At 41.3% G+C, this 27,498-nt stretch overlaps 1 protein-coding gene across 3 annotated transcripts in view; it reads left to right on the top strand.

Moving 5' to 3' along the window:
• The window catches only part of atrnl1a (attractin-like 1a), a 317,760-nt gene that overhangs the window by 124,055 nt on the left and 166,207 nt on the right, over positions 1–27,498 (top strand). For all 3 annotated transcript variants that reach the window (XM_085799375.1, XM_085799373.1, XM_085799374.1), the window contains one exon: positions 19,257–19,350. In XM_085799375.1, coding sequence (XP_085655501.1) covers positions 19,257–19,350 — 94 coding nt within the window. The remainder of the gene's footprint in view (positions 1–19,256; positions 19,351–27,498) is intronic.

Consider the following 27,498-nt stretch of genomic DNA (forward strand, 5'->3'; position numbering starts at 1 on the left):
ATCAGCACGAGGCAAAACAATACACGTGACAATATTATGTTGTCATGGCGATGTCGTATTGTTTACCCGACCCACGTTTTACCGGCTTTCTCCTCTCGACTTCTGTGACTAAAATGACATCTGGTTTGTTAGCGACGACAGCCGTCTGCCCGACTGCAGGTGAATGCAGCATCAGTGTAACGCTCCATTCCTCCTCACTGCGTTACCGCGGTTACTTTTCACAGACGCCACCTCCACCTGAGCCGACAGCTCCGGTGTCTCCGCTGAGTTTCCGTGGTTTCCTACCGTCACGCTGCCACTGAACGTAAAAACACCGTGGCGACACGACATGGCAGCAGCACCGAGCTTACCCGCTCCATGTAGATATGAACGATATGAACGGCTAATTCAGAGCTGAAAGGAACACTTCAGTTTGTTGATGGGGGGGATTACTGATTAATGAAAAACAGACTTTTGAACCAAATAATCAATTTTAATGAATAGATAACAGGGGAAGTTACACAATGTCCCTTTAATAACGTTTATCACGGGGCCGCTACTCGCTCGGTTCGTATTACACCTGCAGTTTAGAGCGACCGACCACAGCCGTGTCACTGAGTTGGTTTGTTATTTGCTTAATGGCACATAAACTGTTGTGTTTAAGGACAAGCGACTTAAGGTGGATTTATGTGTGTGTGTCAGGGTGTTAATGTGCTGTGGCCACGTAACTCTGCCAAAGTCTTGCTCCTCAAATCTGCGACTCAAGTCTTACTATTATTATTATTAGAGCCAAAGCCGGTAGTTAATTAGTCGTTTAATTGAACCACATAAAGTGATTTCTTCCTTTTTTTTTTTTTTCTTTCTTCATGTTGTTAATTGAATACATTTGGGCTGTGTGGATAACACAAGCACTTTGCAGGCGTCACATTTCAACCAAGTAATTGAAAAAAATGATCCAAAGAGGAATCGTTATCAAAACTGATTGTGAGTTACATCCCTACATGTTTCTCTTTCAGAAGAGATGGAAACAGTACTGTGGAGAAGATAAAAAACAGATCAATATTTGCCTCAGTTTCTGTCAAATTCATCTGTTTTGATTTATATATATACGTATACTGTATATATTTACATTGCAAACCGCTCCCCACTGTCAGTGCATTGACAGTGTCTGAAAGGATTACTGAGCTCTGCAGCTTCTTAAGGAGCGCTGCGATACATCCGTCAGATGGTGAGGTAGTGATCCGGCAATCGATGGGTTAAATCCTTCAATAAACAAAAAATCGATTCCTTGGCTCGGAGGCATCAACAGCGAACTACAGGGATGATAATCAGGAGTGAAATGTGTCTAATGGAGCGTTTGTGTGATGTGTTAATGACGTTTCACTTTCTATTCTCCTCCATAAGAGAAAGTGAGTTGCCCTGCCACTAATGAAAGTCAGTAATTATCAGATGTGTTGTTTAGTTTGTTGATTTGTAGTAGAAGTTATGGTGTTTTAAAGGGATAGTTCACCCAAAATTGAAATTTCCGTCAGGCTCCTCCGTGGCTTCTCTGAGTTACAGGGGGTCTCGGCGTAGCAGTGCATGTCCATATAACGGTTGCAAATGGATACCACTTTTCTTCGTAACAAAAAGACACACCAAAAGACATCCAAATACATCCATGCTGCTCGTATGTAATGTCCGTCTTGTATTGAAGCCCCGAAATGCGAAATTGTCCTGAAAAAAATTAAATAAGTCTATATTTCAAGCTTGTTTTGTAGCGGAAGCTTCTCGAAGCTCCTCTTCTCGGTTCGTCAAATTTGGATGAACTGGGAAGAGGACAGACCCTGGTTCGTCCAAATTTGACGAACCGGGAAGAGGAGCTTCCGCTACAAACAAGCTTGAAATATAGACTTATTTAATTTTTTTCGGGACAATTTCGCATTTCGGGGCTTCAATACAAGACAGACATTACATACAAGCAGCATGGAGGTATTTGGATGTTTTTTGGTGTGTCTTTTTGTTACGAGGACAGTTGGTATCCATTTGCAACCGTTATATGGACATGCACTGCTACGCCGAGACCCCCTGTAACTCAGAGAAGCCATGGAGGACTCTGAAACTTCTCCCAGCCCTTAGTCGACATGAGGGTGAGTAGATAATGCGTGAAATTTCAATTTTGGGTGAACTATCCCTTCAACATGTGCAGTTTACTGGACGAACCCTGACTTCACCTGGTTTCTCTTCTTTTTGTTGTGTTTTATTTTGAAAACTCTCCGCTGGCTCGGTGAGGTATCATCGCCGTCAGGAGACCTAGGCCGCCGCGTCGTACTGCTGCCCTCTGAATCGTCTTCCAGGCAAAGACTTGGGCTTGTATTATTTCTTCCCGTGCTTGTTATCTTTTCCCGCCCGGCGCTCCGGCGTATAATGCTGCTCCGCCGTCGGCACCTCACGCTCAACAGTTTTATTGCTTCCATAAATTTTGCATGATTCACATCAGTAGCTCGCTGTCTCCCACCTCGCTCCGATACTCTGTCTCTCCCTGCTGCACTACCTGACTCGCTCTCTCTCTCTCTCTGGCTGTCTGCGGACACGCTCAATCACGCCGCCCGTGTCGTCCACAGAAGAAAAAAAAAACAAAAAACGTGCAAGTCAGAGGTGGCTGTTGGGTCTTGAGGACGTTGTGGCGATCGGCCAAGAGGCTCCATCATCTCTTATAAGTTCAGCTCAGTTCATCCAGCGCTCGTTTCCTGATGCGGCTGCTCAGGACTTGGTGTGGTCTTTTTGTCAGGAGCAGGAAATCAAGATTTAAAGATAAAATCCTTGTCAGTGAATCGTGTTATAAGTTCACTACAAGAGAGAGATGGGATCTTAGTATGAAACGTGGAGGTCTGTGGTCATATTCTGCGTTTTGCACTGTTGAACGGCCACATTTTGAAGCAGAGAGAGGTGAAGGTGGACACCAGATAAGTTTAAGGGAGTAAGAAATTCTTCCAGGTCCTTCAGACGTTAACCAGCTCTTTCTTTTGGAGCTACAGTTTGTAAACCATGGAGCTATTGTATTACTGTGCACCGCTGCACTAACTACTGCACTGTATTACTCCACACATCATCAGCTCAGGTGTGGCAGTTCAACGGTTAAGAAAAAAAGTAGTGGTGTAGTGATAACACTTTATAATAAGTACACACTGTCATTAGTGGCATTAAATACTGAATTCATCATTTATAACACATGAATACTCATTACTAGCCTTTGTTGCTTATTAACAATGTTTTTTACTCATCATTGATAAGCACTTGTATTTATAAACTACATACTAATGAGTATTAATGCCTAATAAATGAAGAATTCAGCTGTTTGACCACAGTGGTGAAAAGAGTCAAGATAAAACATAAACCTGGACTAACTGTGGACAATATGAATGAATGAATGAATGTTTTCAACCCTCCAACGTGACATTAATGAAACATTACAACATGTTTGCATTTCCTAGTCCCAGACAGTTATAATAAAACATTTCCCTATGCACTACGTGGGGAAGAAGAATTGAGGCTGCTGCTGCTGCTGCTCAGGAAAACTTATGTCTTCACACTGTCGGTAATTTTCAGCATTTGAACGAGTCAGTGATGCTGTTATTTTTAGTGAGGTGATATTTTGTGTGAGCAGAGCATATATTGTTTTCCCCTCCTCCCTCCCTCTACTTCTCCTTCTCCTTCTCTCTTTTCCTCCCACTCTCTGTCTCTATCTGGTGTCCTCGGCTCGGAGGTGTTGATGTACACTCTCTGAGCAGGGTGCGACAGCGGGAGTCCTTTGTAAATCTGTGTTCAGTGCAGGAGCTATAGAGACGTTGAGTGCTGTCTCTGCAAGAAACTGGCAACACAGCAGCATCAACCAGAGACTGGGAACGGCAGGGCATCAGTGTATGTGTGTGTGTCTGTGTGTGTTTGTGTGTTTGTGTTAGAGTGAGATGGATCACACAGAGCCAGCTGTTGTTGAGCTTCAGCAGCGGTGGAGTAGCAGAGGAGAGAAGCTGCCTGCAGAGTCGCACCATTCAGTCTTCTCTGTAGAGAGACGCTGCCAAGTCCACTCTCACCTGTTGTCCTTAGCGTGTGTTGTGTTGTTGAGTTGTGTTGTGTTGTGTGCTTTTAAACATATACATGTGTGTAGACGTGTTGTACCTGTGGAGCCCCTGTGGTGGAATTGCAAAGTACCCAGCATCCTTAGCGCCATCCATCCATCCAGTCATCTTCCCTCCAGGCAGCAGCTCTATTTCTGGGCGTCTGCCTGGTCAACATATGGACTCGTAGACAAAACCGACAAAACACAAACCCGCCAACACACAAAGCCACACAAATGTGATTTTAAACAGCTTTTTAATCCCTTTTTGATCTTCAGTAACGCAGATACAGTAGTGTTTCTTCAGCTGTGACTCACGTCTCATCGAGAATAAGCTGCTTTATTTATGTCTTATAATGAAACAGACATTAAACACACATTTTAGAAGAGAGCTTGTATCCTATGGAGTTCAACAAACAGGCACGCAGAGTGTAGCAAAATATTTTATCCTGTGCTGCTCTCAAATCAGGAGGAGCTGATGAGGCTATATAATAGTTCTCTACCAGGAAGAGGAGTTAAAGTACCGGTATGTTCAGTCAGCACATTTTCAGTTTCCTTAAAACTCACCTGAATGTTTTTTCCACTTTAATTGTTATATATTTTGTTTAATATTATTGGTTTACACATGTATAGATAATGCAGATTCACATTCACATAGACAGTAAAATATGTGACGGAGAGTTGCATAAAAACCTCAGAGGGGATTAAACTGGGTAAAGATTACATCCCATTAATCCTTTAAAACAGAAAAAAGGGTTATTTATTATTGTTAATTGATTATTCTTGCCATCACTCCCCACAAAGAAAATTCCAGATCCTGAATTGTTTCAAAACTGCAGCTTGTGCGTCCATCAACATTCAAGATAAGCAGACACATTGAATTTGACAAGTGTTTTCTACCTTATATTCTTACATATAACATTTGTTTGTCTTTGTAAGTTCATAGCTCTCGAGAAAAGAAAAAAACAAACAAAAAAAAACACTGAAAATCTGCTGTAAGTCAGTTTCATTGTAATGGCACTGTGAGGTATTAGGACGCAAATCCTGTGCAGACAGAAACTGACAGTGCAGGTAAAATGATTGAAACTTTGAAACTTCCACATTGAAGGGTCGACAGTTCACTGACCAGATTCTGCTGAGGGAGGGAAACTGTATTCACCGGCTCTTTGATGTCACACAGACATGAAAATCATTTTATCTTTGTATGCAAATATGTGTGTGTGTGTGTGTGTTCCCATGTATTTTACCTCTTACATCTGCCCCCTTTTTGCCCTCAACTTCCCTCCACTGCCCCTCATTAAAAGCAGCAAAAGGGCCTGTCCTCTCTTATCTCAGAAAACTGCCCCGTACCAGGAGCCACACAAAGGAAAAGCAGGAGTCAGCTGAAGGTGGAAGGTGACATTGATGATGATGATGATGAGGATGATGATGAGGATGATGATTAAGAAAATATTCCCAGAGATGAGTGTGTGATTGATCATATTTTTGGGGGGGAGGGCATCAGTCTATAATGGTGCAATGGAGAGATGCTGCGTAAGAAAAATGTGATATTTTTAATGTGTTGTAGTTGATTAAATTGGAAGTCATTTTGATTCCTGCAGCAATTTAGCTTCCTGTAGAATCCCTCATAATTAGGTTTGTGTTAAAGTTCCTGTCTCTTATTTAATTAGCCGCATTGTTCTCACCTTGTGAGTCAGTGGGAAATGTTCCCGGAGACGTTCTGCTGCAGCCGGAGCTACAGTAACACAGAGGAGGCTTTAGTGCTTTACTGTTTATCATCAGGTAAAAGATTCAACCATTCAACATTCAGTCATGAAACTTTGCACATGTGTAGTTGAGATCAAAATTAGGGCCTAATATAAAGATTGGCTTGTCCATCCCATGACCTGAGCACTCATGTGGTAATGTGCTAATAAATACTTGGTATTCATGAGTCAGAACAGCAGCATGTTTTTGTTTTTTTAAGTTTTCATGGGTCTGTCACTGGAGCAGAATAATGGCAGAGTTTATCCAGCTGCACTGTACTGTTTGCAACTGACTGTGGTAAAACAACTAGTTTCTGCAGTGATTAAGACCAAATACTGGCAACATGATGATTTTATATAATATTCACAAAGACTTAAGGGTTAATAAAGGATTTGGTCTTGAATTTAATGGCTATTTATAACAATTAGACAACATTTTACAGATTACAAAGTCATTATAGGATTTTATATTCCAATTTATTTCCCCTGTTGATGACAAACACTCTCATCCTGTGTCATAAATGTTTGTTTTTTTTCCTCTATGGACTCAAACTCCCCCCCAAAAAAGAAAAAAAAGAAAGAAAAAACTAATTTGTGCCTAAAACATGATTGAACATAAACTAGCATGGCTGAACGTGTACATTGTGTTTGGTGAGTGGGTTGTGGTTTTGGTGCTAACACCAGTGCAGGCTGCTGCTGCTGCTGCTGCTGCTGCTGCTGCTGCTGCTGCTGCTCTTTGACGATCAATAAATAGAGAAAACAAGCGAACGAAGCACAGACGTTCGTTAATTAGCGGCATCATCCCTGTGTAAGAGTGTGTGGGTAATAGTACTGCAGGAAGTATCATTGTAATACAGATGTGCACTCACACATGTCGGTCACCACTACCAGCACATGGACACACACACACTTTCACACATCCTATATGATTTCCATATATACCCTGACCTGCAGGCCTATCAACACATCTGCTGGGTGTTAGTAGGTATTTTCAGCAAAACTAATAGGAGTTTCAACACTGTTGACAACACGGCTGTCTTGTTATATAGGCTTTATGACCTAGAATTAAAATTACACACACAAAAAAAACTCTCCAGCAGGTCCGAACATGCACAAAGATCTCTGCAGCTCCACAGCAGAAAATGCATCACGTAACATGAAATAAAGAGAAAAATGAGGCAGGATTACGAATAGAAACAAACACATTGTAGTTTTCTTAATTACCCTGAAGCACTTAGTGGTTCACAATCAACATCTAATAGTGCATGACTGTTTTTTACACACATTTGTTTATTCTAGATTTAAAAAATACAAGTTAATGATATGTAAACAAGGTCAGTGCCACTGCTGCAGTTTGTCACACTAACGCCTGATTTCCACCGAGGCCGTCAGCGCCGCGGAACGTCAGCGTCGCGGTCACCGCTGCCGATAGCTGTCACTCTAATCAATATTAATATGTCCACCGGAAGCGCCGCGACACGTCTCAGCAGCGTCCCAGCCGCGGCTCTCCGCGCCGCAGCGCTATCAATCCGTAGCACTTCTATTTTTGACGCTCCCGTTGCTAAATCACGTCAAGCTCAACAGAGCCGATCGCACCAGACAGGAAGTCAGACACTGTATCAAAGTAAAACACTTCCGCTCCCTTTCAAAATAAAACACAACATGCACGTCATCTAACTTCACAACAACATTACGTCGGAGAATAAAAGTCAGCTGTGTTGGACTAGGTGCAGAAGCGGTCGTCATGGAAAACTGTACTGCGAAGGAGGCTCAACATGGCCAGGCTTTGTGTTCATCTTCCAGCTCAACAAAACCTCAAGTCGGTTTGTTAAGTCCGGCTCTCATCTTTATGGTCTGTGCGTGTTCATATCAAAGGGGGCATTTGGCGTCATATGATTCAACTTCTGCACGAAATGGATCCACAACGGGCTGATTTCAGCCAAGAGGAGTGCAATTGTTTTAATGGAGAGAGTATGAGCGATATATATATTTAAAAAAAGCATGATCGCAGTCTGAAGCAACAGTGTTGCTGCAAATACGACGAGAGGAGGCTGCTTTTAATTTTTCTGACAGCTCTTGCGCTATTATATGAAGCTTTATCCATTTAAACTAAATAAACTAGAGCAACATCAACTCTCATTTTAAATTGTGTTTTATATTGTTATATATTCCACTGATCGCAATTATAACGCGAGTGTGTGTTTTATTGGAAGCGAGGCTGAATAGGTTACAGTGGGGTTTTTTTTAGGTGCTGCACTACAAGCAAATCTCATATTGCCTCTGTACAAAGACAACAAAGACCTTTTTAAATGTGAAAACAGCGGAGACTTATTCAAGATTTGCGTTTGGGCAACACTGATATATAGCAGGCAAAACACTGGAATTAATTCATTCATGGCCACATTAAGTGAAGTTATTAACTTTACTGATTATCCATCTGATTGTCTGTCCTGCTGCGAGCGGACAACTTCTTTCAGTGGTGACCATATACTGTATAAAGGTGGTGACTGACTGTAGGCTATATAAAATAAAATATATATAGCCTAATATATAATGAGCTCCTGACGCTCAGCTCAACGGGTGAGGAGGCGGAGACTCAGCGGAGACGCTCAGAGAGAAAGTCAGCAGCAGCGGATCAGCTGATCTCTCCCTCCGTACAAACGCTCCGTTCTGATCCAGCTCCACTGGACTTTCAAAGTAAAGGTGCCGCCAGCTGTAAATAAATTAAAATAGTGAAACATCAAAAGCTGTCGCCACTTTGTTAATATCAACCGCTCTACACTGTATCAAGAGCAACGATCTCGCGTACGTTCCGTATTCTCGCGTGAATACGGCTGGCTCGCAAGACAGCGCTGCGCTGCCGTAACACGTCCGGTGGGGATTGACGCCGGGCAGAGGACGGAGCAAAACCGCGACGCTGACGTTCCGCGGCGCTGACGGCCCCGGTGGAAATCAGGCGTAAGAAGTCATGTTAAAAATAACAGAGAGTTTGACTTGAACATGAGCAACATGCATCAACCAGAGGCTGCACTGTGATCGTGACAAGACAAGGTACTGGTTTGGTCAAGCAGGGGCTCGGAAATCTTTCCTCAAACATGCGTTTTATTGTATTTTCATTTGATGAATTCTTTGTTTGCCAACTTTTTGTATGTGCCTAATAGTTTTAAAGAGAAATGATAAAAGAAAATAGAACAATTGAAAAATCTTGCAAAGCCATGGTTCCCCTGGTTGTCACAGTAAAAACTGTTTTGTCTAATTCCTTTATATTTTTTTTTATCAATGGTGTGAACTTGTTATTTTTATTTCAGAGCCAAGGAGACGCAGTTCAAGTTTCCTCTACACACATTTTCCATTATTATTGTGTTCAGAGGTTTATGAATGGACATAACAGATCAGATTGAGAAGAATATAAGAAATCTATTGAGATTTTGTTTATGTTTAGCTTCTTTAGCCTAGCCTAGTTTAACTTAGCTTGTTAGCCTGTTTTCATTAGAGTTAGTTGAAATATACAACAAAGGAAAGAAACAACATCAGTGGACACACAGACACACACTGAGGAATAAGACAGAGCTGAGTGTAGAAACAGATAGCAGGCTCAGAGAGGATTGTTCTCTAATGTTTCCTCACTGACTTATTTCCTCATCTCTGCCTATCTCTGACTCACTCAGACTGACACACATAGACAAATACACATCCATTCACACACACAGCAACAGACCAGTTCCCACCTAGACACACACACACACACACACACCCTGACAACAACATGCAGAAGCAGTGGAGTGAGAAATTGTGCTCTCTTCAGGGGGCTTGAACGAGTCATGGGAAATATGATTTATATCAAATCAGCCCTTTTTTGCTAAGAGATCAGGTTTCTTTTTATTGTGGCTTATTTCTGTGTTGTCAGCAAGTGCGGTGCGTTGATGTGCTTTCTCCTCTGTCCATTTCATTCATTCATTCACCCTTCTCTCTCCTTTTATGATACCCCAGCTCCTTTCATCCTTCACCTACAGTTCTCGCAGAATTGAGTTCACTTCCTCTGGGCGCTTTAATGTGATTGTGTCTGCAGAGTGGACCGGTTGGATAGTCAGTCAGGTGCTTCTTTCACTTTAAGGATCTCCATGTTTCGGTGAGAGTGCCGTATTCAGTTTGACTCAGCATCACTGGACTTTATGTGCTTCATGACATCTTGTTTGACCTGTCATCCTTCTTATACTCTGACGGATAGAGGAAGAGAGAGAGATATAACAGAGGATATAACCACTTGTGATCAGTAATAATAAGGCCTGTTACAATTATTACAGTCCATAATCACCTGATCACAATTATTTGAACTGATCGCAATAATTTTGCATAATCATTGAAGTTGTTTCCATTCATCTGTATAAACAAAAATTTGGATGAATCTAGCAGAAACGTCATATTTCCATCACTATTTCTTCGTCCTTTTCCACAGTTTGAGGTTTGACTGGTCCTCTTTTAATGACATCATCAGGTCGCGCCCTCTTCTTCTTTTTCTATGATTTATTGACACAAACTATTCATCTCGATGCGCTTAGTTTCTAATATTCATTGACCACCTTTCAGTGAATGAACATCTATTGACATTAGCATCATGCATTTACTGTAGCTGCACAGCCAATAAAAGGCTCTTCTTCTTGATAAGGTGTATTTGTATTATTAAACTATTTGTTTATTTTTTCGGATGCCCATTAGCCATTGCTTCACTATAGGAGCAATGGCTATTCTTAAAACATACACAACACATGAAAAAACAAACTAAAACCACACCACAATTATCAAGATATTGAAAGAAATAGTTAAATAATCTAAAGATTTGCAAATGCACAACACAATACTATGTTTTAGCTGATACTATTATAGTAGCATGATTGATCAGAAAAAAGTGAATCAAACTCGTTCATCGCAATTATTTGTATAGTAATGGGCTCTTTGCACAACTCCAATACTTCCTGAACTTAGTGCTGCTCCTTCATTTCCTGTCTTACATTATTGGACAACCTGATTAATCCAGGTGTGTCTGAGTAGTCACAATGGTCAGACACACCTGGATTAATCAGGTTGTCCAATAATGTAAGACAGGAAACAAAGGAGCAGCATTAAGTCCAGGAAGTAGTGGAGCTGTGCAAAGAGCCCATTAATTAGTGTGACTGCTGAAGCAGTCACACTATTGTTCTTCTGTTTGGCCATTTTCTTCCGCCTTTTTACGGTCTTCTTCTAGTCCTTCATACTTTGTGCTATTTCAACAATTCATATATCAAAACGTGCAGCTTCTTTTGAACATTATCGGCATTACTTTTCTCTTTTTAACTATTTATACTTTTTCAAATATTTAACTTTTTCTGATTTTTTTCAGCTTTATAATGTGTGTGTATTGCGTCTAACGAGCAGAGCCAGAGTGGTGTCAGAGTGGAGAGAGGCAAAAAAACATTCTAGAGTTTTTCTGGCTAAACTGTCAGCACGGCCACAAATTAAACTCTAGACAAATTATTTTCTCCAGTTTTGTAGCCACACTTGTCTTCTGGCTAAAATTCTGGTCAAAAATGCAAAGAGACTTAGATAATAACTAGAAAAAGCATTTCCAAGAATGGAAATGGTGTGACTGCTGAAAGCAGCTGAACGCTGTTGCAGAATTAGCAAATACTGCATGCAGTGATCACCATACAAATGTTTGACCAAGGTCGGAATTGAACCCACAACCTCATGGTCAGTAGACTTCCACTCTGCCTCTAGGCTACAGTGCACACACAGTTGCAGAGACTGTTGTCTGTTAATGATCTGCACACTGTCAACATCAAGAAAGCTTGAGAGTCAAGCTTGAATGACTTAGAATGAAAATGTCTGTGAATTTCAGGCTGAGAGCAGCAGTTTCAACATGAAGCAAGTTATCAGAAGTCAACAGAGGACGACTGGGAAAATAATTCACTATAATTGTTGTTGAGGCAAGATTTGAACCAGCAACCTTCAGGTCTCCAAACCAGCAAGCTAACCACTAGGCTACAGACAGAGACAGTATGTGAGGGGCAAAGAAAACCTTTGATAAGAGGATCACTGGCTTCTGCTTAAAAAAAACAGTAAGGAAAGTGCAGAAATTAACCACAACAAGTAAGTAGAGGACACTTTTGTGAAAATAGTGCAAGCAGTGATGACCATACAAACGGTTGACCAAGGTAGGAATTGAACCCACAATCTCATGGTCAGAAGACTTTGACTTTGCCTCTAGGCCACAGTGTACACACTGCTGCAAAGACTGTTGTCTGTTGATGAGCTGCACTCTGTCTCACTCGGAAGTTAACGAGCTGCACCTTTTGGAAACACACTGTGTCAACACCAAGAAAGCTTGAGAGTCAAGCTTGAATGACTTAGAATGAAAATGTCTGTGAATTTCAGGCTGAGAGCAGCAGTTTCAACATGAAGCAAGTTATCAGAAGTCAACAGAGGACGACTGGGAAAATAATTCACTATAATTGTTGTTGAGGCAAGATTTGAACCAGCAACCTTCAGGTCTCCAGACCAGCAAGCTAACCACTAGGCTACAGGCAGAGACAGTATGTGAGGGGTAAAGAAAACCTTTGATAAGAGGATCACTGGCTTCTGCTTAAAAAAAAAAGTAAGGAAAGTGCAGAAATTAACCACAACAAGTAAGTAGAGGACACTTTTGTGAAAATAGTGCAAGCAGTGATGACCATACAAATGGTTGACCAAGGTAGGAATTGAACCCACAATCTCATGGTCAGAAGACTTTGACTTTGCCTCTAGGCCACAGTGTACACACTGTCGCAAAGACTGTTGTCTGTTGATGAGCTGCACTCTGTCTCACTCTGAAGTTAACGAGCTGCACCTTTTGGAAACACACTGTGTCAACACCAAGAAAGCTTGAGAGTCAAGCTTGAATGACTTAGAATGAAAATGTCTGTGAATTTCAGGCTGAGAGCAGCAGTTTCAACATGAAGCAAGTTATCAGAAGTTAACAGAGGACGACTGGGAAAATAATTCACTATAATTGTTATTGAGGCAACATTTGAACCAGTAACCTTCAAGTCTCCAGCTCAGCAAGCTAACCACTAGGCTACAGGCAGAGACAGTATGTAAGGGGCAAAGAAAACCTTTAATAAGAGGATCACTGGCTCCTGCTTAAAAAAAAAGGTAAGGAAAGTGCAGAAATTAGCCACACCAAGAAAGAAGAGGACTTTTTTGTGACCTGTGACTATTTTTTGGTGAATTAAAATGATTTAAAAAGCACTTAACAGCAAGTTACAAACTGTGGCACTAGCAATTAATGCGTCTCTTAACAACCACCTGTAACCAATTGAGGGTGATGGAGGGGAGCAGAATTCATAACAAGAGTGCTCAACCTGGATTTGAACCAGTGACCTTGGGGTTGGCAAGCAGCCACCCTAACCACTACACTAGAGTAGAGTTGTGGAAAGGTCAAACACACACACATTATAAAGCTGAAAAAAATCAGAAAAAGTTAAATATTTGAAAAAGTATAAATAGTTAAAAAGAGAAAAGTAATGCCGATAAAGTTCAAAAAAAGCTGCACGTTTTGATATATGAATTGTTGAAATAGCACAAAGTATGAAGGACTAGAAGAAGACCGTAAAAAGGCGGAAGAAAATGGCCAAACAGAAGAACAATAGTGTGACTGCTTCAGCAGTCACACTATTGTTCTTCTGTTTGGCCATTTTCTTCCGCCTTTTTACGGTCTTCTTCTAGTCCTTCATACTTTGTGCTATTTCAACAATTCATATATCAAAACGTGCAGCTTTTTTTGAACTTTATCGGCATTACTTTTCTCTTTTTAACTATTTATACTTTTTCAAATATTTAACTTTTTCACAAAAAATCTCACATTCATCAAAGTCTCAACCTCTCTTCTTCACAACTCCACTGTAGTGTAGGGGTTAGGGTGGATGCTTGCCAACCCTAAGGTCACTGGTTCGAATCCAAGGGAAGAACTCTTGTTATGTTATGTTGAATTCTGCTCTCCTCCCCCGCCTTCAATTGGTTACAGGTGTTTGTTATCTCCTTGATTACTCATACCAGTTTGCAGCACATCATCACATTACAATGAATGACAACAGTTTTGAAAGCAGTGTGCTCTCTGTAGCCGAGTGGCAGAGTAAAGGTTTAGTGATCATATGGTCATGGGTTCGATTCCTGCCTCAGTCTTTTCACTTCATTGCTTGACTTTTGATTCCAATTATTCAGCTGTCATTGGACAGTCTTTGATTCCTCATAGTATAAAGCTCATTGTAACTCATAGGTTCTCTGTGGCCATATGGTTAGTGCTCAGCCTGAAATTCACAGACATTTTCATTCTAAGTCATTCAAGCTTGACTCTCAAGCTTTCTTGATGTTGACAGTGTGCAGATCATTAACAGACAACAGTCTCTGCAACTGTGTGTGCACTGTGGCCTAGAGGCAGAGTGGAAATCTAATGACCAAGAGGATGTGGGTTCGATTCTGACCTTGGTCAAACATTTGTATGGTGATCACAGCTTGCACTATTTGCTAATTCTGCAACAGCGTTCAGTTGCTATCAGCAGTCACACCATTTCCATTCTTGGAAATGCTTTTTCTAGTTTTAAATATTTTTTAAATGCAGCCAGGGAGCTCTCTGCTCCCATTCAGCTCAATGCATTTTTTTCACATCAGCAGGAGAAGGAGCTCAACTTTGTAACTTGCTGTTAAGTGCTTTTTAATTCATTTTAATTCACCAAAAAATAGTCACAGGTCACAAAAAAGTCCTCTTCTTACTTGGTGTGGCTAATTTATATTAATTTCTTTTTGTTTTAAGCATCATTGAAAAATCTCACATTCATCAAAGTCTCAACCTCTCTTCTTGACAACTCCACTGTAGTGTAGGGGTTAGGGTAACTGCTTGCCAACCCTAAGGCCACTGGTTCGAATCCAAGGGAAGAATTCTTGTTATGTTATGTTGAATTCTGCTCTCCTCCCCCGCCTTCAATTGGTTACAGGTGTTTGTTATCTCCTTGATTACTCGTACCAGTTTGCAGCACATCATCACATTACAATCACATGGTCACGGGTTCGATTCCTGCCTCAGTCATTTCACATCATTGCTTGACTTTTGATTACAATTATTCAGCTGTCATTGGACAGTCTTTGATTCCTCATAGTATAAAGCTCATTGTAACTCAGGTTCTCTGTGGCCATATGGTTAGTGTGTTAGGTGTTGTGCTATTTCAACAATTCATATATCAAAACGTGCAGCTTTTTTTGAACTTTATCGGCGTTACTTTTCTCTTTTTAACTATTTATACTTTTTAAAATATTAAACTTTTTCTGCAAATTAAACTCTAGACAAATTATTTTCTCCAGTTTTGTAGCCACACTTGTCTTCTGGCTAAAATTCTGGTCAAAAATGCAAAGAGACTTAGATAATAACTTTAAATATTTTTTAAATGCAGCCAGGACACATCATCACATTACAATGGCAACATGCTTATGTCTGTGCTCTCTGTGGTGAAGTGGCAGAGTAAAGGTTTAGTGATCATGAGGTTGTGGGTTCGATTACTGGTTCAAATCTTGCCTCATCAACAATTATAGTGAATTATTTTCCCAGTCGTCCTCTGTTGACTTCTGATAACTTGCTTCATGTTGAAACTGCTGCTCTCAGCCTGAAATTCACAGAAATTTTCATTCTAAGTCTTACTTGGTGTGGCTAATTTCTGCACTTTCCTTACCTTTTTTTTTTAAGCAGGAGCCAGTGATCCTCTTATTAAAGGTTTTCTTTGCCACTCACATACTGTCTCTGCCTGTAGCCTAGTGGTTAGCTTGCTGAGCTGGAGACCTGAAGGTTACTGGTTCAAATCTTGCCTCAATAACAATTATAGTGAATTATTTTCCCAGTCGTCCTCTGTTGACTTCTGATAACTTGCTTCATGTTGAAACTGCTGCTCTCAGCCTGAAATTCACAGAAATTTTCATTCTAAGTCTTACTTGGTGTGGCTAATTTCTGCACTTTCCTTACCTTTTTTTAAGCAGGAGCCAGTGATCCTCTTATTAAAGGTTTTCTTTGCCACTCACATACTGTCTCTGCCTGTAGCCTAGTGGTTAGCTTGCTGAGCTGGAGACCCTGAAGGTTACTGGTTCAAATCTTGCCTCAATAACAATTATTCACAGAAATGTTCATTCTAAGTCATTCAAGCTTGACTCTCAAGCTTTCTTGATGTCAGAGTGAGACAGAGTGCAGCTCATCAACAGACAACAGTCTCTGCAACTGTGTGTGCACTGTGGCCTAGAGGCAGAGTGGAAGTCTATTGACCATGAGGTTGTGGGTTCGAGTCCGACCTTGGTCAAACATTTGTATGGTGATCACTGCTTGCACTATTTGCTAATTCTGCAACAGCGTTCAGCTGCTGTCAGCAGTCACACCATTTCCATTCTTGGAAATGCCTTTTCTAGTTGTCAACTAAAATTCCATGATTGTGACTGAGCTAGTAATAATAATGGTGATGGTACATCACCAAGTAGCAACAGCAATAACATTATTACTGTTAATTGTTTTTCTCATATTAATGGAAGTAACTGACAAAAGCGAATAGCAGTAATTGATTTTCCCATTAATTATAGTAGAGTTAAGAGGCAGTTCAAATCTATGAAAAGTGCAGCGTCATGTTTGGGCTCTTCAGACAAGATTCAGCTGAGCCGTTAGCTGTTGGCTTGTTAGTTATTGCATCAGAGATGTGAGTGTGTTTAGCTTTAGTTTCTCAATTCAATTTAGAGTTGGGAGCAGCAGTCGTATCATTTCTGTAAAGAGATGAAATGCTACAGCAGATTTCTTATCTCCTCTTCCCCATCAGAGGGAGCGGAGCAGGGAGCCGGTCTGTGCTCAGACTCTCTGCTGGAAGCAGGATCCTGCTCATTGCTCAGGGGATTACAGTGGTTTCATGTTAGTTTGAAGCGAGGCGGGGGTGGGGGGAGAGTTGGTGCAGTCCTGTGTCACTCAGATCTGAGATAATTTAGCTTGTTGTCACCAAATGACGGGTTTAGATGAGGACTGTGCTATGTCTAGCTCCTCCAGTGTCCTCATTTAACCTGTGTTTTGGTTTTGTTACGTTACAGTGAGGCGGTGAGAGCTGAGAGCCTCGTTATCCACTGTCTTGAATTCTTCTTCTCAGGCTCGGTGCCTTTTCTTTCTGCGGTCTCTTTTCTCTCACCCTCCCTATCTCTCTCTCTCTTTCTCTGTCTCTTAGATTCTCAGTCTTTCTTCAAGAGCCATCTACAAAAATCTGTTACGAGCGCATGCACGTGTGTTTCTACGAGCCGTGTCCTTTGTACGCCTTTGTTGACTGTCTACTGAATCAATATTGTATGAACAGCAGGGTGACCCGAGCCCGCGCTAAACACACCTGTGATTTGTCTATTATCTCGAGTCTAAAAGCCAACCTTTTGTTAAGGCTGTGTTATCACTAAAAAAAACACTTTACAGTTCAGTTTTTTCTTTCTTTCTGTCTTTGTGACAGGTCAATGTAATTTCAAGAAATAGATTGGAATTGTATTCTGTTATTGATGCCATGTCTGCCGGCAGCGGCCCTGTTTTTCAAGTTGAAGAACATCCAAGAGCGTCCATTCAGCCCCACTGAGAAATCGTGTTGTTCTTTTACAGTCTGTGTGCGTGTGTGTGTGTGTGTGTGCTCCAAAATGTAAATATTTAAAGCAGTGTTTATGTCTGCTACCTTGTTTTTGTTCCGTGTAAGCAATCAGATCATGCAGGGGAGCAGAGGAGGCCGTCTCCCTCTCATTATCTGTCGGCGCCTTGGCTTTACCTTGACCCCGACACACCGCTGTCTTATTACACAGGTCGCTCTCCGTGTTGGAATAAGAAGCAGAGCACAAAGTCAATTCAGTTGAGGAGGGACACAGGAAAGTGTGGCCTTGTATGGCGGTGAACATGAACACACACACAAACACACACAGGGATGCAGGGAGAGTTCCTGTTTGTCTCTGCCATTAGTTTCCCCATGCAGAAGTGATTCAGCGTCTAAATTACAGGCTGGCTCCATGTGAATCATTCAGCTACATCATGGTCTGCTTTTACATCACTAAACGATTAAAAAGATTAGAGTCGTCGATTGCTGCCATATCCGCGGCTCTAATCAGAAGCAGACTACCAGACTGAGAGACCAGCAGACTAATAACTGACCCGCAAAAGACACATTTCACCATTCAGGATGTTTTTCCTTATACAACGCCCCTTTCGTCTACTTTGAACAAAGTGAGATTTATCTTTCATGATATTTCTAGAACAGCTTGTCACCTAATAGGAACAATATGACCAGTTTTTCTTTTCTGATGTTCAGGCCATTCAGTTTAGTTTCCTCTTTTCTCTGTATTTTTGGACCTTATTCAACACGCTGATTATTTTTTGCTGTCTGTTGCGACTCACCAGTTGCACGGCTTAAGATATTCAGCTTGTCCTAAGGGCGGCCTGGAGGACTGAAGGTGAAAACAACTTCAAAATAGTGGAAGATTAAGCAGCTAAAGAGCCAGATATCGCCCTCTGGGGGGTAAAAGACCAAAACCAGAGCTAAAAGCGAGTGACACTTGGATTTACATTGGATCAGGCAGGAGAAACGCAAACCATAAAGAAGATATCAAGAGCTCCCAAGTGGTAGGAATAAAACTGCAAGCTTAAAGGAGCATTTACAGCATCATTAAAATCAAAAGTGTTTATTTTCTTGGGTGCATCCACATGGAGAAGTCATAAGAAACCAAGACTTTGTCCCATGGTGATTGTGGATTTTCCCAACTAATCACAGAGAGTTTAGACAGTTGGACTGACTAACTACTAATTAACCTTGAACCCATTCATTTCAAGGAACTGGTGCAATACTTTCAAGATCCAGATTTATCAAAAGAGTGGGAGCTGATCATCTGAGGTCACTGGAGTCAGATCAAGTTTGTTATTTTAGTACCAAATGTCCTCTTTCAGTATTTCCTGCCTGTATAAATCATGTTGTCCAGATACAACTTATATGTTATGTTGGTGATGATGCCTTTGGTGGATAAGGTAAAAGTGCATCAAGTTCTGTTTTGTCAAAAAAAAACAGAAAGAAGAAAACATTTCAATCAGGAATTTAACACCTGAGTGTTGGAGTGAGAGCGCCTAGCAGTGGTTGTTTTTCTCAGAAAACGATGACTGATTTGCCCTTTTCTTATGTTCCTCTCTCTCAATCTCTCTCTTGTTGCTCCTTTCTCTTGTCCTCTCTTCATCCCTCTCTGCTTCTCTCCTCTTAAGATACCGTTGTCTGCTCTAAATTGCCACCGTGTTTCAACCCACCAAGAGTTTCTGCTTCAATAATTCAAATATTTATAAACCTAACACATCTCTTGCTCTCTCTCTCTCTGTCTTCCCATCCCCTCTTTAACCTTTGTCTTTGCAGCATGTAAGTGTAACAGCCATGCCAACGTGTGCCATGTCAACACGGGGAAGTGTTTCTGCACCACCAAGGGCATCAAGGGCGACCAGTGTCAGCTGTGAGTACATGATCACATTTACTACGATTACACGCCCCTCCTGCTGGCCTGTCACTCATTAGGTGATCCCATTACTTTGAGGACGGTTTATTTTGTGCCTAATGCATTTCATACATGGAGGTGAAAAAGTGGTTTTCTATCATGAAGAAAACTCAATCAGACAAAACAAATCTGAAGAGGCTTTAGGATGTTTTTTTGTAAGTCTTCACCAGTGTCTACTACCTAATTTTAAACTTTGTAGGGGTTGCTATGAAGCCACAGCCATGCACAAAATTCATGAACAATTTACATTTTCACCTCATCTGATGCATGTGCACCGTTTTGTGAGTTTTCAGGGACTTTTAGCTCTTTAGAAATATAATTTATATTTCTTAAAGGGAGGGAGGAGTAGGTTCGTTACCTTTGATTGTCCATGCAAGCTATTTTTAGAACGGTGGAGCAGAGCCGTGAGCTGCTCAGAGCTACGCTACGGAGGCTCGTGGGATTTCTTGGTTTCCCTCATGAAATACACAATCCAACAACTCCAAAACGCTCTGGTGGACAAGTTGTGACCTGCACATTCACCACGCTATGAGATAATAACACAACATTACCAGACAGAGTTGTTTGAGTTTGTTTATGAAAAACTGCTCGCGACGGGAACGCGCATCAGCTGTTTTGCATGAATTTACCTCTAAAACAACTCTGTCTGGTAACGTTGTGTTATTATCTCATAGCGTGGTGAATGTGCAGGTCACAACTTGTCCACCAGAGCGTTGTGGAGTTGTTGGATTGTGTATTTGATGAGTTTGATGAGGGAAACCAAGAAATCCCTAAGCCTCCGTAGCGTAGCTCTGAGCAGCTTGCGGCTCTGCTCCGCCGTTCTAAAAATATCTTGCACCGACAATCAAAGGTAACGAACCTACTGCTAAAACTATAGGGATTATGGCAATGGGTCAATTTGCCAAAATGTTGAACTATCCCTTTTAGAATTATATTGAACAATTAGAAGAGGCACTTTGCTCCGTCTGTGCTTGAATCCTAATGAAGAGATCTGTACTCGATCTCCCTCTTCGACTGAACCAAATGTTTTGACAACAATCAGCACACACCTCATGAAGCTGGCTACACAACGATGTCCCAACATGGCAACTCGGTCAGAAAATACTTTGGCTCCACATTGAATGCCTTTAAGCAGCTGTTATTCTGATTGTAGGTTAAACAGCTTTTGGTTGCCAGAAAGATACAACGATGAACAAATGTTTATCTGTGCACAGCAATTGTGTGTGTGTGTGTGTGTGTATGTGTGTGTGTGTGTTTTCCCTCAACTGTGCCAGACATGACCACTGCATCACTACAATATCCTAAATGGCTTGGCGGAGCAACGCACCATGGAGACAGACTGAAAATTGCTGCATCGATAAATCTAGCAGGCGAGGCTAGAAAGCAGACAGAGTACATTAGTGTGTGTGTGTGTGTGTGTTAGAGAGAGGGCATGTGTGTTTGTGTGTGTGTGTGTGCCATGTCAGACAAAAGGAACGTAAGAAGAAACTGAAGCACCATTTGTTGTCTCTAGACAAACTGAGACTGTTTCATAGTTTATTGATTATAGATACATGAACATGTGAAGAGAAAATGTTTCATAATCATGTTTTTCTTCTCGTCGCTGCTCCTGTTGTGTGACAGCACCGTTCTTATGATCCAGTCTGGAGTCTGGTTTCTGTCTGAGGAAACGTCCTCATGTTGGTAAAAGTAGTGGTGTTAGATGGTTTAAGGTGGTTTAAGGTGGAGTAAGGTAGTTTAAGGTGGTTTAAGGTGGAGTAAGGTAGTTTAAGGTGGTTTAAGGTGGAGTAAGGTAGTTTAAGGTGGAGTAAGGTTGGTCTAATGTGTCTTATTCAGTTTATTTTCCACATCTTGCACTAACAGCTGCTGTGTTTACTATTCCCACACATATGCTCAAGAACTCACACGCTAAGCTAAAACAGAGATAAAACAGCAACTGCCAATTCGCCGAAGGTGGGAAAATAATTATCTGTGTGCAAGATGGCACTAATGCCAAGTTAATGGTACATCAAACACTATTTACTGTTATTACCATCGTAGCATCTCTGAGCACCAAGCATGTCTACAACCACATTTTATCCTTTTATTCTCAAGTGAACAGACTGTTTGTAAAATCACAAACTTCTGCCTTTGTTGATGCTTTTAAAGTGAAACTGCAAAAAAAACACATTTACCAGCACACAAACAAACATTTAGGGGAAAGCAGCCGGCTTTATTGTTGAGCATATGTGTAAAGTATAAAATCCACATTGTTCTATATATATTTATTTATTTATTTATTTATCCCTTCACTTCAACTTTGATCTTCACCACTTGCTAACCTCGACGTGACCTTTGAACGATCCCAGACTGCGGCTCAGCTCCTCTCGGTGACATGAGTCAGACAGAGGCCGAGCCAACCTGCCCCTCACCCCCACCCTCCACATGTTCACTGTCGCCTCTAATCAGTGTGATTCTGCTCTCAGCGTGGTCGGACGTATCGCACACAAACACATGCATCATCACTACACATGGCTATAAATACCTCCGTAAGATTACTAACACACTCTCTTTACCATTCCACCTTAAAGTGTGCCCAAATTAAAATGTACTTATTATATGGCAGTATTTTATCATGACAGTCTTGGTATCTTCAGATTAAATGTGTTCAGAATTTGTCAAATTACATCCATAACAATTTTAGAGCATTAACAAAAACTAAAGGCACTGAGAGTAAAAGAAAATATATACATGCTTCATCATTTAAACAAAAAATGTGTTGTTGTTGTTAGTGTCTTGTTTTTTCTCTGTTGGAAAAACTAACTGAGCAAGTCTCAGGATAAAGACCAGCCATTGTCTCACAAGAAAAATGTAGACGTAGAAATTGCTGTGAGAATAATTAAAACAGAAACATGAACCACCACCAACTAGGGCTGCTACAAACGATCATTTTGATAATCGATGAGTCACTGATTATTTTTGCGATTAGTCGACTAATTGGATCATACGTAAATTGCAGCTTATCACACCAGCATGCAGCTGCTCTTATATAACCATCGTTAGCTTCCAGCTTTAAAGGGATACTTCACCCAAAATCGATAATTCACCAAATTTCTATTCACCGTCATGCCAAGGAAGGACTTGGAGAACTTTCAGAGTCATCAAAACGCTTTAGGAGTTCCAGGGATTTTCATATAATGGCGGCGGATAGAGTTCACTTTTGAATCGTGCAAAACACACACTATAAAACATCCAGATACCTCCATACCGCTCGTCCTTATTGAACCAAGTGTCCTGAAGCCGCCACATGAAAAAGTCGAGATTTGCTGCGAGATGATGGTTCATTCAACTTTTAATGAACTTTGCAGCTTGTGGCAGCATTTCTGACATGTTTTAATGTGATAATGCATGTGCGTCAAGGACAGAAAGGCAGACAGGGCAGCGGAAGGTACAGCGACAGTTAAAAAAAAAAAAGACAAAGCTTAAAAAAATAAACAATGATGTCGACTATTAAATTATTTGTCGATGATTTTGACAGTCGACATAATCGTGACTAGTCGACTAATCTTGGCAGCCCTACTACCAACAACTTCTGTGTCAGCTAACAGGACGTCAGCGGGACCAGATACGTACTCGCTCCTGATCGGGGTAAAATAACAACTGGTCCCCTGACAGAAAACAAGTGAAGGGAAACACAAAGGCACAAAATTATCATGCTACTAACATATTGTCAGGTCCTGAACAAAACCCAGCTGCAGATGAGCACCGAATTGAATTGAGTCGGCCGTGCAGCCTCACTTCACTTCTCCTGTTCACTTGGCATTTGTGTCAGGTTTGTAGTGTAATGTTTCTTTTCAGCGCACACACACACAAATACACAAACACATATTGCATTATTCTGGTAGAAACTCCACAGAAGCTGAAAGCAGAGAGGTAACATTTGTGCATCTCTAAGCCCAGTGTGCTGCAGTCGCTCTCACCTTTTATTTGCTCCGACTCCCTCTCTCTCTTTCTCTCTTTCTAAATGTCTCTCTGTCACAGCACAGTTGTTTATTTTGGCTGAGTCACTCCAAAAATGGTGTGTGCAGCGCAGAGGGCCATTTGTTTGTCGCTTTGATTATGAACAAGCAATCTCTCCCAGGGGGGGCGGGGGGAGTGGTAATGCCCTCAGGCCTGCGGCAGGTGTGTGGATGCATATTTGTGTGTTAAAAGTCACAAATGCTCCGAGTCAGAAATAATGGGGCCATTAGGTAAAGCAGGTGTTTTGTTTCTCTGTGTGTGTGTGTGTGTCATCTTGTGTGTCTCCTTTTGTCTTTTCCCCTCCTCACTGTGTGTTTGTTCTGCTTCTGTTCTTTGACGACCATCATCAGGACCTACACACTGTATACGAGCTCCCACAAGAGCACAAAGTCTTCCAAGTTTCTACGGCTGAATATAAAGTAGAATCCCTTCTTGGTGCTTTTACTTTCCTGTGAACTACACTACCACTCTCCCCCCGTACCCTCCGTCATCCCTCCATCTCTCTACTTCTTTTGGTCCAAAACCGAGCCGAGCTGAGGACTGACACATCTCAGCGCCTTTTTTGAGCTCTTTTGCTACAGTAACAAGTCTCTCCATCACCGCCCTGACAGCGCTTTGTGTTACTTCTGACTGCACCGCTCATGGAGAAAAAAATATATATATGAAAAAAACTTGTGCGCCTGAATGCATATTGTGTTTTTTGTGACAACCTGCAAGCGTGAGTTGTCAGTGCAAGTCGTCAGCGCCAGTCTTAGCTCAGTTAGCTGTGGCAAGACTGCATAAATGGCCAAATGGCTCCAATGTTAGAGCCCATATATAGATAGAAGCGTACAGTACCTGCAATAGGCGTAGACAAGAGGTCAACCGATTATCAGCATTGATAATATCGGCTGATGTTCTGCATTTTTACGAGAATCGACATCGGCTTCTTTCTTTTTTTTCACCAATAACCAATAAAATAAAACATGCTCCTTTGTCTCTGACGCAGCCGTCTCTCACTACTCTTGGCTGTGTAACAACGTCCCGTCCACTGAACCAAGATTTGTGTTGGAGTTTGAGTTTAAAGGTTTTTTATCAACGATTTTCACAGTGTAAAAAACAAACAAACGCTGTACTACTGTATATTAGGGCTGTCAATCTTCCCCCCAAATCAGATTCAAATTTTTAATGCTTCTTATGTTAAATATTCAAATTATATTCAAATTTTTAATGCGTGTGTTTATTTTTTTAGCTCATTATATCCACCTACACCAACTTTTTTTTTTTTAACCTTTATTTAACCAGGCAGAATCAATTAAGAACAAGTTCTTATTTACAATGACTTATTATGTCCTGTGTCCACTAAAGGGCTTTCCAGCCAAATCTGTTATGTAACATTTGCAACACAATATTATATAGTAGTGATGCAACGGATCACAGTTGATCCGTGATCGGCACATAAGTGGTCCGCAGATCGATCGCTAAAAATAAAAAAAATAAAATGTGCGTGTAAGTGTGGGAACACGGACAACGGACAATTAACTCATTGAGTGCCAACCACGTAATTTCTCGTTTTTCGTTCCCATGCGTTGAGTGCCAAAAACGAAATTTTTCGTTTTTTGCTTTTTTTTTAAATTATGAAAATAGACACTTTAATACACATTATATGTAAATTTGGGGACTCTACGACGAGGAGAACTGAAATAGATGACGATCAAAGTCACATGACAGCTCATGATCTGGAAGTTTTTTATCATAACTCAGCTTCTGCAAATGGAGTTCTGCATGTGGATGCAGCAGCTGCTCTGCTCTCACCTGCGCTGCTGCTCCAGCTGCTCGAGCTGCAGAAACAGGAAGCTCTCGGCCGACTGTCCCGCCCGGTCTTCATCTGGAGCAACACCGTGTCCTCCCCAAAGTCCTCCCGCGGTAAAATGTGATGGTCTCTGGGCCAAAGCAGACCGGCATCACCGACCCGTACCACAGAAGGACCGCGACCACCGGCGGGACCGGTGTTCGCGAGCCGCTGTGGCCGACAGACCCTCACGTTCCGCGGCAAGAGGCTGTGACACGGCACGGTGCGTCTGTGTTATTGTTGTTTAGTGGCGCCCCCCCCCGCCCCCGATGGTCGTTTTGTGAATAGAACAACAATTGTTGTGTATATTTATCTTACACGAGCCCTTTGATCCAGAAATGCGAGTGTCAGAAGAGCGACAGACACAAACAGCGCACCTTTCATAAAAGACGCTCTATCTCCTTTTCTAGAAAAAAAGGAGGGATTTTGGTGAAACCCAGCCATGTTTAGCTTGACTTTTCTCAGGAACAGAGGCACGTAGAAACAAACGGTTTGTGGTAATTTGAAGCATAAAGTTAAACCTTTCAATTGAGCTACAGTATGTGTTGGTGGCAATAATATAGAATACGCTATGGCTCTACATAAAAAGTCAAAAATGGTCTAAATTGCCGGTACACTTGACTAAAACTTTGGAAAGGAGCGCGGCACTCAATGAGTTAAAAAAACTCTGCTCCTAAATTTGAAGCTGCAGCTCTACATCATGCACAACAACTAAATTGTTTGTTTTATCAACATGTTTACTACCCCGAACGCCACGACGCACTACGTTAATTTGCGCCAGTTTTCACCTTCGAATCTTCTCATTTTGAAAATAATTCAAATTCTGTTTGAATAGCGAAGTTCGATCTGACAGGCCTATACTATATTCTGTCTAATCCCAGGTGTGTTATTGTAAATATTGACACCAAAATTTTCATTTTTAATTATGAAAATGTCTTCTAAATTTTGGTTATCGGCTTCCCTGACTACTAATAATCTGTATCGGCCCTGAAGAAAAAAAAAACATATCAGTCGATCCCTAGTGTGGACATGTTATCCCAGTGTAACTTCTGCGACAAATATCCCTCAGGGCTCAAAGGTCTTTAAAACACCACAATTCAGAAATGTATAAGGAGTAGAGTTCCTTTTAAATTTGGCACAAATGTTTCGATCTTGTGAACATGATGCAAACATGTCAAGTCATTTTCACTACAGCTTATGGTTTTTCTCCTTTTTTCTAGAATTTTATTCATGCATTTCCTGTCTCAGATCAATGCACATTTACACTGAACTCTGGTGCCAGTCGTTCCAGAGACAGTTTCTCTGTGGACCGGTGTGTTGGACAGCGCGTTAACACGCTTCATTAGAGTGAACGTGACTCTTCAGAGCTGAAGCCAGTGAACAGTGCGCTCACCTGGCTGCTGTTGAAGGTGTGAAGAGTAACAGCTGTTGTAGCTCCGAGTGTGAGGGTGAGAGGTCAGGATTGTTGAACCTCAGCTGCAGATACTCAGGTAGACGCTTCAGGTAGTTTGCTCGCCAGATGTCGTCCTGCTGTTCCAGTGTGTTACAGTAGTAACAGTTTTAATTAACGACTTTCATAAATAATTAAATCCTAACCTGATTTATTGGTTGTGTTGGTTGGTTGTGAGTGAGTGAGCACTTACAGTAAACATGCACTTTACAGAAATCTCCACTTTATTCCCCTGTTTTCTCCCATGATGCATTATGTCTGACTGATTGTTTAGTTGTGTTGATTTGGCTTTTAATTGGATTCTTCTCTGAATGTGAAGTAAATCCACTAATTGACTTCTAATTAGCATCTTTTCCTGTACTTGGCTGTGGGGACTTTGTGTTTGTGCCTATAAATGTTTGTCAAGTTGAATTTAGCTGAAACAGAATTTGGTACGTTGTGTAGTTTTCTTTTTTATTCATTTTTTTTTTTTTTATAAGTGTCCAGTTTTCAGCATTTTTAGACTTTTATTAATCAAATACACATTGATAAATAGGTGACACACACAAGCACAAAAACACACTCATTTGTATGTATGTTTGCGTCAGCCTGCAGCTGAGTCACCGTGTGTTTTAAGTGATGAGGTAGTCCCGTCCTGTGTGGCCCTTATCCTTTCCCCAGTGGACTGTTGTAAGCAGCTTAAGTGTCCATCCCCTTTTTTTGTTGAAGCTCTGCGTCCCAGACTTTAGTGTCCCCCCCAGGAGAGAAACCCCCCCCCCCCCACACACACACACACACACACTCTCTCTCTCTCCAATTTAGCCTCTTCCAAGACTGCTTATCCCCC

Source organism: Trachurus japonicus, chromosome 15, assembly GCF_045865225.1.
Source record: "Trachurus japonicus isolate A0001 chromosome 15, Traja_1.0".
NCBI classification, from domain to species: Eukaryota; Metazoa; Chordata; class Actinopteri; order Carangiformes; family Carangidae; genus Trachurus; species Trachurus japonicus.